Consider the following 16,731-nt stretch of genomic DNA (forward strand, 5'->3'; position numbering starts at 1 on the left):
TCAGAGACCTCTCAAAATCTGAAGGCACTTAATTGTGAGCTGGTTGCTGTAACAGCACTAATTTTCAATTAAGAACACAAATGAAAAGCACAGATAAATGCATCCTTTCCTCAAATCCTCACACAGCCTCACTAGCAATGAATGATAGGAGGCAGGTAAAGTGGATATTAAAATGATTCCACAGGATAGATGGAAGAGAATTCTACATGCTGTTTTCCCATCTCCAGTTGTACTAATCCTTTTGTGTCAAAAACACAAATGTGAATTTTAATGCCACGTCTTTATGAAACTGAAATTAGAATTCAAATTCTCTGAGATACCTTTCAGGAGTTATAACAATAAACGACAGCAGCTTCACCTTCAAGCACATCTATTAATGTGGAACTCTACTTATTAAGCTTCAAGGTAACAGAAATGCACTATAAATGGTCTTATCTGGAGCTGTGTATCACTTTTTTTTTCCCCTCATTAAGTTTTAGAGTGTTAAAATTCATAAGCAACACTTGCAGACTAAAGGCAAAACAGCTCAACCTTCACACCTTCCTTGCCCTATGGCCCATTCAGAAGAGATTTTTCTGTGGTTCATTTGTGCTACCACACTTGCACATTTGTTTGACTGCTTTGGTTATGAACAGCACCACAGTACTGTGTATCCTGCTTTCTTACTTCTATGATCTGTACTGGGGTTAATATCAAGGTAGATATTAATAAGGTTACGATTGAAAAAAGTATTATAAAGTTGTATCAGCAAGAATGTGGCCTGCTGGTATCACTTACTGTCTCTTTGACTATAGAAAAATTCACTGAAAATTAATGCCTTGAGAAAAAATTTCCACATATATCACACACAAATAAGCATGAAAACTCTGCAGGATCAAGTTAATAGCTAATTAATGCTATGACTAAGTTATCCAGACATCAAACTTTGCAGTTTTAATGTTTTAACTATCACATCACAAAATGTATCCTTATGAGCATCTCATGCAGAAACATCTGCTCTATAAATACCCAACTCTGGGGATTTTGTTAGTCCTCCCTCCTTGGGTAATGAGCTACCAGCAGCCCATGGGATTTATCTACCATGGAAGCACAAACCCCGTTTCCTTGTCTGTAAACCATAACCCAGACCTATGGGAGAGCTCAGCTCCCATTCTTGTCCCAGCAGTCCAGGCAGATCTCAGACAAATGCAGCCCAGGGGGATCAGCACCTGATCATGAGTCTGCTCTTCCTGCTGCTCCAACACTGAAAAAGGCAGCAAAGATCTCCCAATCCCCATGGAAATATTTGCATTTCAGATCCATGCACAAGTATGCCAGACACCCCTAAGCTCTGAACAAAGGTGGGCCCTATGAAAACGATGACGGTACACTTTGACTAAGTTCTCATCTGGCAATCCCACAAGAAGTGCTGCCAGGGTTGGTTTCCATGATCCAGAGCTACCTTTGCAAGTCCCTGCAACACAGGAAAATGCCAGGTTGCATTTCTGCCATGGGGTTAAGACTCTCTACTATCCACCTCCTTGAAAAGCATCACCTGGTAGTCGTTGATCAAACTCATCTTGGGTCTTCAGGAGGGGCTGGAGCATGAAAACAAAAGGAATGAGATGGACAGGAAGCTACTGCTGGCACTGGTCATTAAAAAGCACAGAAACTGCCACAGAATAGTCAACCTGATAGTGCACTCCACTGACAGGAGTCAGGAAAAATATCTTCCCGTTTCACATCTGCACTGGGATTATTCTTGCTGCATCCTACATCTATTACGCATGATCCAATGAAAGATGTAACCAAACCATCTTCCAAAGGAAGCTTCCAAAGCAAGGCTTCTGAACACCCTTCTTCCAAGAGTGATGGAAATCAACAAACAGATGACTGATTCCAGCAGTTAACAGAGGATTTGCATTCCCCTTACACAGGGCAACACTCCACAAAAGGAATGCACAGCCTTGCTCAGGCCAGATACTCATGCAATGGAGATATGTAACATATGGCATCCAGACCCGGATAAAGTAGAGAGCTTTGTTTTTCATTGAACTTTTCATTAGACAAGTATTGTTTTACGCCAGAAGACATTCTTCAGCAGATGAAGTGTTTCACACAAGACACCAAATAGCAAAGCAGCTGACACCCCAAGCTGAGGTGCTGCTAACTCTGTTACTCAGGGGACAGGCAAGAACTGGAATGGCCTCAAGACTTTGGAATTAAACAAATGATCTCACTGACTTGCTTGCTGGGGCAAATTAATATCAAGAACCTCTGCAGATATAAGTTAAAGCTGCTTATTGAAGTTTGAACGACTCCACAGGGCTTTTGAGGCACCGATAACGGGCAAATATCCTGTTACAAATGAAAATAAAGTTGACTGCTCATTCAGAAGGGTGGGAATGGTGAGGGGGAACTACCCAAACAACTTCTACACAAACCAGTGGCAAATGAGACCTGCCACTCATTCCCAGTGTTCTGTACAGTTTGCTTCCCTTGCCTTGTCTCTTCACCTCCAGAAAGGCCTCTGCTGCTTTCCCTGACTGTCCTGCTTTTCAATACTTTTCCAAGAGTCTATTGAAAAACGTATTTTAAAACCAGAAGTGTCTTTCTTATGCCACTACAAAGGGTAATAGAAATCTTCAGTGTGCTTTCTGTAAATACACACAACACAGTCTGAAGAACAATTCTAGAAGCAAAACATGGAATTAATGCCCATGTGGCTCAAAGTATAAAGGAAAGAAACCAACTGGATGAATGATTTTATGTAAAACAGTAAAGCACAAATCTCATTCCAGAGATTTTCAATCTCCAGCCTTTAGATTTAAAAAAAGCAACCTGGATTCTTCCTCAAATTCTTGGGAGTCCAGACTGTGGCCAGGACTAGTGAAAGAGAATTTGTAAGGATGTCGCAATATGTGCTTTCCCTGGGAAAAAAAAACCAAACCAAAACAAAGAAGCACTAAGTAAATGTTAAATAAAAGTAAATACCTATGAGCATAGAAACACATCAGGCTAGGAATGCAGTCTGTTGGTATTAAAGACTTCAGAAAATGGGGGTGAATGTGCTGAGAGATCTGTTCCCACCTTAGCTAAGGTTATCATTATCACCAAAGAGTTGTCTTAATAATACACAATTCTAAATGCTACATTTACATCTGCAGAACAGAGCTGGCATTTGTCACCCCTAGGAGAGGTGAGCTGTTACTACTGTCTGTGCCACACACCAAAATTATCTTCAAGAGAAAAGACTTAAAAGTAATTAAGTACAGGGTACTTAATTTGCACTCTTTCAATGCAATCATGTGGCAGTGCCCCCTCTGTGCTCTCCCTAACAATCCGACAGACAGAGTAGAAACGTGGAGAATTTTTGGATAGTTTTTTTTAAATGATGAAGAGAAACTTGAAAACAAAGGCAGAGACACGTTCTTCTCTGAAAATTAAAACTAGTATTTCCAGGACTGTTGCTGTGTCTGTCACTTGGCAGGAGAGCACCATCAGTTGCTATCCCACAGTGCTGCAGATGAAGCTGAGGCCAGAGTGTTACTGAACACTTACCCTCCTGCCTCAGTGCAGCAGGTGTAAAAAGCCCTTTGTTTAGAGATCTAGCTGGGAATGAAGACAACAGCTTGGAGACTTTGCTTTGTCTATAAATAGGAAGTTGAACTGGAAATTTTTAAGACATCCTCCTCGTAACACTTCCACCTTTCCCTGGAAGAATCGTGGCTGAGAGCTGAAGCCGAGACAGTGACGAGCTCCTTCCAACCCCTTGCTAGACTCTGACCAGCACCATCACTGAGGCTTTGCTGCCCAGACACAGTTTTGCATACTTCAGCTGATAAACGACTTAAGCTTCTCACAACTCAGCTTAAAATATATTAGTTGTTCTGTCCACCTACTCTGGCAGGCAGAACCCTTGCTATACAAACACCCTTCCACACCCACACTCTGCTTCACAATAAAGAAATTTTTATTTGGATGCCAGCCAAAGGAGATGGATCAATAATAGTTGTAGTAAATGTACTCTATTTCCAAGTGTATTTCTAGGTCCGCTATGTCTCAAAGGAGGAATAGACAACATTTAAAAATCATTCCATCATTTCATGCAGAAATAGAATGGATTCCATACTTCAGTTCACATGAAGTACCAGAAAGTTTAATTGGTATTAAAGTTCACTGTTCTGAAAACAAGAGAGAAAAATAAAGAAGCTGCCTGTGACACAAAGATAGCCTGATCCAGGCAGCTCTCGTTAGAGGGCCCTGTACAGCACAATGGAGTTTGGCAGCAGAGAGCTCAGTCAGAAATCAAGCAGAGAATATGGTAAAGAAAGCAGAAAGAATCCAAAGTCCCCATGAAATGCACAGAAAGCCAGAGGAGCTCTACTGATGCTGATTTAGGTAGGGAGCAGCTGTTCAGACCTGGGCAGGAGATCCCACCAGACCTTGCTGCTCCACTCTGGCACTCACTGACCACTTACACCCGAGAAAAGAAGTAGCAGAGCAGCCCCAGTTTCTTTGCATGTAAATCCTTCCACACCTATTTAAATAAAGAGGTTGGTTTTGTTTAGTTGACCAAATGCTCTAAAGGACATAGCAAAAGTCATCCCTGAAAAAGCGCTTCATGAGCTTAGTCTGTGCTCTAGCAACAGGGGCACAGAGCAAGGGATCTCCAGGGCACCCTGTCACACCTCATATCCATGTCTGCACTGCCTAGAAGAGCTCTCTGAAACAGGCTGGGGCTCAAGAGCACAGTTTAACAAGGGATGGACTTGACATCTGTACCTTGTTATCTGTGGCATTCTATACCTAAAACACCTTGTAATGCCTTTTCAGTAAAATGCTGACTGGTTACCTCCTGCATGACCTACTTGGAGGGCCTTAGCTGCTCTCCTGTAATGCAAAATGATGCAGAAATGCACTACATGAGAATTCCATGATGCCCAGCAGCTACTTGGCTTCCAAATTATTCCAGTCTCTGCCTGGAGGAAAGGCCAAGGGGCCCTGCTTTTCACATGCTTGCTGCCATGTGAAAAGAATCTCAAAAATACAGAAAGGAGGTGGTACTAATCTAACAAAGGATCATGGCTCACAAGCCTTCCAAAGCAGGCTACGTCCATTAGAGTGACTGCAGTGAGCTTTGCTGCATTCCTGTTCTTCATCCCACCACAGCAACAGACATTTTTGAAGACTCCCTTTCCTGAAAGCCAAGGGAGGAGGGACCTAGACTCATTCCTAAGTAACGACAGAAGGCAGTAAACAAGTGCCCAACTTTAAATTTATACCTCAAGATATGATTGTAAAGCATTAAGGTTGCATGTAACTAGGTTATGTCTCTGCTGCTAAAATCTATGCATAATTTATTTATATTACAAGCTAAACATCAGGAACTGTCAGGAGGAACCCTAACAGCTCCTTACTAGCACGAATTAAACGCTCTGCTCATCATATAAGCCCCAGGACAGCCATATGCTGTGATCCTGCACAGTATCAGTAAGCTAATTAAGAAACTGCCTTTGCTCACTCCTCTCTTTTGTGTGGGTTTTTAATTTGAGTTGATTTTTTCCAGTCTGGGTTGGGCAGATAAGCTTCTCCCTTTTCATGCTACTTGCTGCCTCCAAAGTGAAGATTCACAGGCAAATCTCGGTTCTGTTTTTATCTCTTTCTAAAACTACTCCTTCTCTGGAAGTCCACTTCAAAAGTACCTGTTGCACACCAAAAGACTGACAATATCATAAGCTCCAGTACCTAGAGCATCAGTCAGCCAAAGGCTGCACCCACTCTCAACACAACACGAGCACAGCAGCCTCCAAGCACCACGGGTGAGCGTGGGGACAGAGATGGCAGCATCTGCCCTCAGCTCCTCCCGGGTGGGACAGGGAAGCATTAATGATTGGAAGAAGTCCTCTCCAGAGGATCTCAGCTAAATAACTGCCCTGCAAAAGCATAGGAAAGGACTACTTGAATCAGGATGGGGGAACACACTGAGTTAAAGGGAACATCAAACAAACGACTATGTCAAAGAATCTTTTTTGGAGTTTGGAGTTGTAGCTGCCAAGGAGGGCTCTGTACTAATGCAAACTTGCTGCTGATAAAAAAGAGGGAAATGTGAGTTTTCAGGTGCCAGCCTTTAGTTTCTCTGTTCTGCCATGCTTCAGTGAGCAAAGTTGTCTTGACACCAAGGGCAGGACCGCAGCAGCGTCACCTGAACCTCACCTCCTGCGCCCTGCTCTGCACTAGGCAGCACTTCCAGGTCACACATTTGCACTTAAGTGCCTTCTTACCTCAGTCAGCTGGAGATGAAGGCTGCCTCCAGTATATGAGTGCACACAGGACAAATATTATGTGACTGTCACCACATACTATTATCATGCCTGCAGGATGTAAAGATGGATAGAGCTTGAAAGTAATACATTTTGAAAGCTCTAATTCCCAGGCACTTTTCTTCAGAGGAAAGCCACACATTAATCATTAAGAGAAAGGAGGGCATAAGAACCTGGTTTTGACAACCTTACTCTTTTTTCTTCCTCAAATTCAGCATGCAGAGATGGGAAGAAAAAACAGGCACACCAACATCACTGATCCACTCAATACAGGTGTTTTCAGGGTGCAAAGAGAGAGACCTTTACTGCCCAAACAAGACCACATGTTGCTTGACAAACCTTCTTTAACCCATGTGCCCCACAGACACCCACACTCCTGCTACAAACAGTGTGTGCAGTGCATGTCTGGGTACACACGTGTTACAAATACATAAAGACATGAGGACTCACTCACAGCATTACCTGTGACTGAAACACCACAAGTGACGTCTGCAGGACAAGATATACATGCAGGCACCATAATGCTCTGTCCTCCTCTCAGAAGGGCTTAGAACACTTACATACAAAAACTATTTGACACATCCCAAGTATAACTGATTTACCATCAAGCTCTTGCAGCCTTTCCTCTGAAGTATCTAAGAGGAGCCTGCAGATACTTTTACATCATTTCTCAACCTGGTGGAGTATATTTCTGGCTTTGAAACCACTGAGTCCTTATGCCACCTCTTCAAACATCATATCTCACACTTACCAAACCTCTCAGGTTTTAATTCCATGGGACCAAACCCTTAATTTATACCTACAGGAGTTGCTTATTCCCAGTTGATGTCTATAGGATCAACCATTTCAAAATACTTGCAACTGCTGGTATTTACAGCAGCTTCAGGAGAAGGTACATACAAAGGTGCCAGTCCCTCATGAAAGACAGAAGAGTGAAGATCAGTGAAGTCTCAATCCCCTCAGGCACTTAGGAGCCTGAACCTTGCCAAAGCCAGAAGGAGGCAGGGCTATTAAAAATTAGACCACAAAAAGGTTTATACCATCAATCTTGCCTGTAATTATGTCAGTACAGTAGCAGAACAGCAAATAAATCCCCACTTCTCGAGTCTCCTGTTACAGCTCTAGCCACCAGGTTGTCCCTTCCCTTCTCAGGGGCTGATGTTGGACAAGCTGTTATGTGCAATCTCCAGCTGAAGAATGCATGTTTTCAGGGAAAAGTCAGGTGGGTGCAGTTTGTTTGTGTTCATACACCTCGGCCAGAGCTCTGAACCCTGAGGATATTTGTGAATGCGAATTTCTGTGTACTTGGAGAACTGACAAGAAATGCTGCAACTACAGATGGTACCCCTGGAAAAAGGAGCACTTTGCATCTGTTTGCTATGCAAATTAATTCATTTAACATTTGTTGACAGCAGGTCAGTTTAGCACAGGAATCAGGCTAGAAAGTTGGCAATTTAGGAACTAAGTTCTACTCTGTCCTCTTAGAAGTGAAAAAATCCAAGAGAGAATTAAAAGTAATTAGGCAGAAAACAGCAATTAAGCCCAGAATGAATTTAATTTTTAAACCATTAAAATCCTTGCTGCTTCCAGAGAACTAGGAATCATGGCGGATATCTCCACAGAAAATTAACAAGATGATGTGACTGCAGCAGTGCTCTGACCCACAGATGCAGCAATTTCCCTCCAAAGCAGGGAAGCACCTTAGGAGAAACCAGGGGACCCAGGGAAGGTCTCTTGTACTGCCTGGTTGTTCATGAACCACACATTCAACCTCCCCACAAGAACTCAACTCACACTCTTCTCCTAAAGCACCTCAGTGTCTGGGTAAAAGTTGTAGGAAGGACCACGAAATGGCCACATGAAGATGCACCAAATCATTCCATTATTTCACCAGGAGTGCAATTTGAAGACAAATGCTTCTGGACTGCAAATCCCAGCACAGATTTAAGGGTTTAAAGAAAAAAAAAAAAAAAAAAAAAAAAAGAGGCAGTAACTAGAAGAACTAGAAGAGACATTCTCCACATAGCTAAAAGAATAAAATACAATGTGGAGACGTAAAACTCGTATTGTAAATCTGTGCATACTTAATGATTCTCCTATAGTAAGCAAATGTCTTCCTTACTTCTTCCCCAGTCCTACTACTTAATAACCAAAAATCCACTTTGCTTTGTTTTTTACTGTTCCTTTCCAGATTTCTACCATACATGTTTCTTTTATCAGCTTCAACAGAATATAAGAATGCCCCTGTTTTATAAAATGACACCCAAGGCAGCATCCCTCACACGGCTCGTGACCATTTGCAGTAGTAAAGTGATTATGGATATTGTAGATCTATTCATCATATTGGGTCTGCCCCTAGAAATAGAACACACCAATGTAAGAGGAAGCATCTTTTTTCTGATCTCAGGATGAGAATGGAGACAAAATTATCATCACCTGCACTAGTTTCTGAAAACTTCAGTGTTTCTTAGTCAAGATTACAAAAGAGCAGCCAATAAATTTCATTATCAGCTCATACTTCGCAAATTGGATGTGCTGCCAAGTTTCCAGAAGAGAATACAAGATTCTCCAAACATTTGTTTGAACAGAGTTTTTGGCAAGTCAAGTGCAGAGTGAGATGGCACACAGAACCCACCAGCCGTGTTCCAGATGATACCAGGATTCAAAATACCCCTACAATGGGCACAGTCACAGGAGAGGGCTTGATTTTAGAAGGAGCCCTTTAAATCAACACCCATCTCCAAAGTCAATATAGACCTTAGCCAGTGGCCTTTTCCTCCTCTGATTCCCACTGGCTCTATGTGTGTGTAGTCAGCTATGGTAGCTTGGAATGGACACCACTGAGTATCCCAGGTAATCCCAGAGTGAAATAACATGGCAAAACAGAGTATATGAATGGCTTTCTTGATGATAAACTGTGAGCAGCTTCTCTGATTTCCAGCTTGTAAACGACCAGGTCCAACATTTCTCAGTACCGGACGCAGATAAAAAGCAGGTCCATTGCTGGGTGCAAGTCCTGTGGCCACACAAACTAAAATCAGTATCAAGCATCACAGAGGGATTTTTGTTACTTCACAAAGTGGGTAAATCAGGGCTACAGAAAGCCAGTAAGCCCTCTCAGCTCCAGCCAAGGGGCAGAGTGCATGGATCATGGCTCTTATCTTGTAACTTAATTCCCAGCCCTGGTGCAGGTACAGATCTTTGCTCAGGTATTGGTCCCAGTTACTGACCCTGCTGCTGAAGCATCCTTCCATCCCACACGTACCTGCCACACCACACTATCCCTGCTGGTAATACAGCTCTTAATCCACCCTTAGGCACATGGGCCAAGGTGACTCCACAGCATCCAACTCACCCTGACCTACTCAGACCTGCATCCACAAAAGTGAGGAGGAAGAGATGCTTTACAGGTCACATGGGGGAAAATGGATAGGACTGGAAAGTGGGATGGATCAGGAATTGAAGAAGTAAAGGTAAATAATTGTAGTGTGGGGGTTTTTTTAATTACTTGTTTTTAATTATTTTGAAATGAGTGTTTCCATAGCTCCACATTATCAAAGGAGAAACCTAGATTAAGAACAAAGTAAAGATGAGTAAGCAGTGTTAAAAAAAAAAGAGCAAGTAATAATTAACTGGCAGTTCATGCTGTGAATCACTGAGTTTGAAACAAACTCGCCCACATCTGTTGATAAACTTCATTAACTGAAAAAATGATACTGAAACGAATGCCATGCTGCATGCACAATGCCTGTCTTCTGCTTAGACACCTAAACTGCAGGGACAGCTGAAACCTCAGAAGCTCAAGAGATTGTTCCAGTTATTTTGGGAGACAACGCAGCTCACACCTGAGGCTCACTTTCAAAGGGGACAAGGGAGGCTGGCACATCATCAAGAGGCCTAACCTCCCAATTAAATATCAAATTGGTGAACAGTTTGCAGTCTACAGTAAGCTCCATTCGTGAAAAATTGAATTTCTAGGACCAGCTACTGTGTCAATGAGAGAAGTGTAGGCAAAGGGGTTTTTGAACACTGATATCTGTCAGACAGATGGCTGCAACAATTTATTCTCTGTTGGTGTTAACTATCACATCTTGCTGCTGCTTTTAAAGATGAGGTGCAGAAGATTTCAACACACAACACAAAGTAATTTTCAACAGTTTTAATGTTAATTACTTTTGATATGTCCATTTGCACCCCCAGATCTGGAAGTGCTCTACAAAAGGTATGTGTAATATCCCTGACATGGGAACAGGAAGCACAATCAGCTGAAAGACAGCTCATATTCACCTGCTCCTGCATCTGTCTTGTTCCTGGACTCACTCACCTCACTGCAAGAAGTGGGGAGACAGCAGGGCAGTTCTCCCCAGCTCCTATGCAAGAGGGTGCTGTCTCCACGGCTCAGCAGAGACATGGATTACCTTTTCCAGATTACCTTTCCCTGCTGTCACATCTTCACCTATTTTAGGCAGCCTCAGCCAACCATCAGATCACCTCGCCCCACATCTTATGGAAGCTTCAAATTTTCCACAAGGAAGCACAAAGTCCCTCCTCACTATGAGAGCAGATACCACAGATGAAAGGACTGAAAGAGATTTCCCCCTTCAACAGCAGAAGCAGCCACCATTCACTGGCTGCTGTCCTGATGCGTTTCAGGTGCATCAGGACCACTTTTAAATACCAGAAGTTCAAATTCTCTAACATCTCAGTACTATGTTTCATACCCCTCTTCATGAGCTTTAAGAACGCAATGTCCAAAGGGGAAGAAGCTTCTGAGTTTCCTGTAAAACCAGTGCCTTACTTTAAAATAAAAAAAAAACCCCAAACCCAACAAATCAACAAACCCAGAGATACCATGGAATGCAGTTCAAGTGGATCCACATACTTATAAAATTTTATGATGTGGATTAGGCTAGTCTACTAATGACCAATTTATTGTCTACACTTACGGGAAAATCTCATATTCATTGAGATAATCCTCACCATGACTAATTTCCTCTTGCAGAACACCCTTAGAAAATGAGACACTAGTAAGTAAAAACCTATGATGTCTGGAGTCTGCTTAAAGGACCTCAGTTTCCAGTGGGACTGCAAATAATTTCAGTAATGGGCCTTTTCAGAACACTTTTCATTACTTTCTTCATTTGTGAAGTTACTTGGGGGAATAGTTATTGCAATTTAGAGACCACAAGCCCAAGAAACAGAAATGAACCAACTTCTGAATCTGCATTAATCAGAAGAAATCTGACAGGAGTACACTTCAGAGCAACAGAAGGTACAAATCTTTATTAGTTTTGTTCAAACTAATTGACTTCATCGCAAAGCTGAAGAATCTAAACTGAGCGTAACTATTTTATCTCAAAAGAAAAGCAAAATGAGACACACTGTGTTTAGGGAACATTGGTTCTTCAGGTTTTTCAGAGTGCATTAGGACTCCTCCTGACCCCAGCTTTTAGCATGGACTGTCCTTGCTCTCAAGGTGCTTTCAGAATTGCAAATACAGTATGAAACCAGAAAAGGCCCCTTTGCAAGGAGTATTAGAAGGAATACTTGGGATCCTAAATAGTCAGTAGTTCAAGCTCTTCACCAAAAAAAAAGAGGAACTATGGGAAAAAAATTCTGCAGCTGTGCCTTACCGTAAGCAGCCAGAGGTGTTCTTGAAGACCGTTGTCCACTCGGCGTCGCGAGGCTTCGAGTCCTCGTTGGGCTCGCTCTCCCAGCCCGAGTGGGGGATGATCACCTCGTTGGTCAGGGTCTGCAGACCATGGTTGATGATGACCATCTTCAGGGGCTCATAGGAGGATAAATTCCACAGGGTGCCTGCAGGGGATTATTAAACAATGGGAGTATAACAACTATTTAAAATCAGTATGTTAAACAGAACCAGAGGATTCACGGAGAACTGCTTGAAGGTTAAATCATAAAACTAAACAAGAAGGCAAAGCAATTTGATGAGATGCCAGACCAGAACTAGCTTAAGGAAAATCCCACAGCTTCTTCAACAAAGCAGGGAAGCACTTCTATCAAGACATGGATATTGTTGAACTCATCAAGCCCTACACAGAGTACATAAAAGTGATGTACTATTGGAGATTAATAGGATTTTTCTGCAGTATACAAATTGTGTTACACTTTCAAGTCTAACTATGCCTCAAAAAAATAAAAATTCATCCAGTGAAGCAGACAAGTATATCGAGCAAGTCCTAGGAGGAATGAATTTCTGGAGGATCACTGATCCTATGCTTATCTTCTGCACAAGGTAATATTTCATTCAGGTCTCCTCTCTATTATTTACTTTCACATTTTCCTGTCACAAGCAATATCTGTGTTCAAATCTCCTGGTGCCACAAGCATAAGATTCCTTGAAGAAGCTGGAAACCAGAACTCCTCTGTCTTTTCATTTTTACCTCAATTATGAGCCAAAGCAGACAGAAGTCAAACATAAAACAGAATAGCACCAACAGCTTTATAGCTGCAAAATACCCAGTGCTGGATAAGTGATACAACCTCCCAGCAGACCTGTATCAGTGTCCTAACAGTTATTACTCATTAGAGTAGGACTAAAACAGAGCATTCATTTCTGAGAGAATTTCTGCATAGACCCAGCCTGGTGCCATCTGAGAACTGTCAGTAACAACACTCGGAGGGAGCCAGACACACACTTCTGGTCTCCAAGGAAAAGTGTGACTTCCAGCAAAATTTCAGACAGACCAAACAGAAAACCTAGATTCCCCAGAACACACAGGAAATCTTTCCTAAGTGGATCCAATATCAATCTGAGGCTCCCTGTGTTACTACAACTATGAATTTGTGCATATTACAGTGCAAACTGTAAATCTCCACCTCACTGTATATCCATCTAAAAACCACAACAGAACAACAGAAGTGCAACCTTTTGTTTCAGCCCCTTTCAATCTCCCCAAGTTTTACCACCTACAATTTTCAAGTTTTAAAGGTAACTGGGAAAATGTTTTGGATCTATTATCATGCAGCACAGCCTGCCGTGGGGACTTGCAGGAGCCCAGCAGTGATTGGATAGAGAATACCATATTAATTAATAAAAAAACTCTGAGGCAGACAACGGAATGAACACCATAATGTTTTTTGCAGTCTTTTTTCTGAAGTCATACAAAAATAATGCTTTTTTGGCCTACTGCCCATGCCATTCATAGACACTGTATGAGACTTTTATAGCCTAATTTTAGCTTTCAAAGGAGACTGTGCAGGTAAAATACGAATCTTCTCTTTGTACCCATTACAATAAATCACCCTTTGTTGCTGTAAAACAACAAATGTTGAAGAATAAGAAAAAAAGCAAAACCAAGCAGAAAGAGCTAATTGGCCCCATTTTGTTATCAAAGAAAGCCTTTACTTCTCATAACAAACTGGCTCAAAAAATATACAACATACAAAAAACAAATGCAAGTCAATATTTATAATAAGACTAAAACCATGGACATATAAGCTGCCCTGTTAATTTTAAATACTTTACTAGACTGTCTTTCTTCAGTTACTGTTCACCAATTTCTTTAGCATGTCAGACTCACTCATATAAAAATAGTAAGTACAATTAAATCCTTAAATGCATGGCTGGCTCAGGACTTGAAAATTCAAATTCTAAATCTGAACAACCAGCACTGAACAAGATGGATGAATCCCTGGAAATTATACAGGATAATCATCTCTGGAGCAAAGCTAGATTCAAACTGAGAAGAGTGGGTGCAGAATACCCTGGTTCTGGAGGTTCTCTCTCAGGACCAGAAACGGAGCATGGAGTGGGTATCTGCAGTGCTCAAACCCCCACAACCTGGAAAAGATGGCATCAGCCAAGGAATCCTCTGCAGGGTTCCTAAGGATCCTGTTCTTCTGAAACTGCAAAACATTGCAACTGGGAACACTGCTGAGATGGGGAAGAGCTAAGCTTTAAAATCCGGCAGCCCTTCAACTTTAAAAGCTTTTTCCTGAACGCACGTATTACTTTTGCACCCGAAATGAGAGTCTACTTTTTCCCCCTTCCTGAAGCAGTGATGTAATCTGTTATCTCTAGAGTATGGAACTACAAAGGCAAATTTTACTGCTTAAGAAGAATCCGGCAGACATGTAAGTAAGAAGTCAAAAATACCTGTAAAATTTCCAAGAGCTCTAATATTACAGGATTGTATGAAAGTTTTCCAGTGCTCAAACCTTTTGCTTGTTTTAAGACTTAAGAGATTTGTGTCTAGACTTCAATACCTTCAACCACAGCATGTAAAATAAAATCATCATCTCCAAACTCTTCCTATATTCTCATTCGCCAGAGGTTATTTCAAGAGACTAAATGCAACTGTGGATTCAGTAGTGTTCTGCCTGGATTGCAGCACTAACCTGCCCATCTACCACACACATCAGCTTTACTGCTGTAACCCCACCCCGACCAAGAGAACCACCTGCCCCTATGGAAGCAGATCCTCTACATACACAGAATTTTTATTAAGAGGCTGGCTGCAACTTATGCAATGCTTATGCAATGAACTATTTAGGGCAAACACAACTTGACTGTAAATCTCAGCGAGTGACTACCAGACAATGAGGACTGGAGTTACACAGAACACCTTTCCACCATCCTCTGACAAAAACTCCCCCAGCATTTCACAAGCTTTCAATTTCTCATCTGCCTCCTATCTCTCAAATCTTTCATACAAAACAACAAACTAAAGAAGAATAAAAGACAGCCTTACTATTAAAAAAAAAAAATTGTGCAAATCCTTCAAACTATTCAAAAGGCCAAAGCACTTAAATTTATAATATTCTCCTTGATGGCTGCATAAGGAAACCCAAAAGAATCCCTCTGCTGAACAGCATTTAGCAAGGGAAAATGCACAGCACTTAAAAGAAGTGTAGCACAAGATAAGCAGGGGTGAGGGAGGTCCTGTGGTTCCAAAGACAGAGAAAAAAATTCAGGTTAAACACTGACTTCATGGGGAAAATATTTCACAAGAAAGGATATAGAAGATAAACACACTGACAGTACATTTTTCTTATTCAAAATTATGAAACCAAGAGCTCTAAATCCCAGCATCTTTCGCGCTCCAGAAGAAACAACTTCTATGGAAAAGTAACTGATAGTGACAGCCACAGAAAATTAAAGGGAACAAATTCAGATCCAACTGTAGCATTTAGTAGTATAAGAAAAAATCCAAGGCAAAAAAAAATTCCTGTAAATTTGACATCCATCTTTACACATCATTCTTGTTACTTCTGGTGTAACACACTAATGTTTCAACAAGCTAGAAACACTATTTTTAAAACTCCAAGTTTAATTAATTCAAATAATTAGCACTCAGGAGGAATCATGTCACTGACACAGCAGCACAAAGTAAATGGAAGTTATCTAAATTTTCCATGCACTTTCACTAGAAGCATTGGCCTTTTTGACCACAGACTGCATGAGTTTTAAGACTAGAGAAAGTTGAAGTATTGCTCTTCAGTAGATGAACATGATCACTATCAATCTGTGTTTTTTTCATAAATATATGAGTAACGTACTTACGTATTTCTAACTTCAACCATTGGCCCTGAATTTTCAACATATTAAGCAGGGAAAATAGCTACAAGCTTTATTTCAAAAAAATCCAACATCACCAAGAAACTAGAAGCTGTTTAATTCCTTTTCTGTGGTCCATACCAGATAGTTTATCACTTGGAAAAATAAGCACTCTGCAATATATTCCCAGAGGAATTCTTGTTGCATGTTGGTCCTGGGGGGATTTGTTTGACAGATTTGTTTGTATCAAAGTCCCGAAGATTGGAGCTGTGCTCCTTCCAGTAGTGGTCAAGTTGAGAACCTCAACATAAGCTAGTGTGTGACAGAACACACCATGAACAAAGGACCTTCTTCTGAGAAGCTTTGGAACAGAAAGTGGAAGGAGAAAGCTCATCTGAGATCAGCAAGTTGAAGACAGCAGGGTACTTCAAAGAGAAATCCAGATCTGAGCAGCCGACACAGCACATCAGTGCCCAGGAGTTGGGAGTTCTGAGCCAGCTGATTTATCTGCAAGTTGCTATTTGAGCATTAGATCAAAATATTTCATCTGTAGAGCGTTTTGAAGGTCAATCATTTTTCAATTATAACCTATTTGGTAGCAGAAAAATCACATCCTGCACCACTTGAAATCAGTGCAATGTCATTAAACAACAAAATTACTCCAACGTTCTCACAAAGAACAAAATCATTCATTAAAGCTACCAACTTCTGACTGCTTTCTGAAGAATGTAATAGAATTTTGGCCTTGCATATCTGATGGGAACATTTCCTCCATGAAAACCTTATCACTCAAAACTTTTGTAGATTTGCCCAATCAGAACAGATTTAATTCCTTATCAGCTTAATCCTCATTTCTCTCTTTTTCTCAAGAAAATGATCCACTGAGAGTACAGCAGTACAGCTGCAAGC

General features: G+C 41.3%; 1 protein-coding gene across 11 annotated transcripts in view; it reads right to left on the reverse strand.

The window, feature by feature from the left end:
* The window catches only part of ARVCF (ARVCF delta catenin family member), a 259,648-nt gene that overhangs the window by 52,954 nt on the left and 189,963 nt on the right, over positions 1 to 16,731 (reverse strand). For all 11 annotated transcript variants that reach the window (XM_042034727.1, XM_042034729.1, XM_042034728.1 and 8 more), the window contains one exon: positions 11,936 to 12,119. In XM_042034727.1, the coding sequence (XP_041890661.1) occupies positions 11,936 to 12,119 (184 nt within the window). The remainder of the gene's footprint in view (positions 1 to 11,935; positions 12,120 to 16,731) is intronic.

The sequence above is a fragment of the Corvus kubaryi genome, unplaced genomic scaffold (assembly GCF_017639235.1).
Source record: "Corvus kubaryi isolate FWS band 111438036 unplaced genomic scaffold, C.kubaryi_AGA036_p1.0 37382, whole genome shotgun sequence".
NCBI classification, from domain to species: domain Eukaryota; kingdom Metazoa; phylum Chordata; class Aves; order Passeriformes; family Corvidae; genus Corvus; species Corvus kubaryi.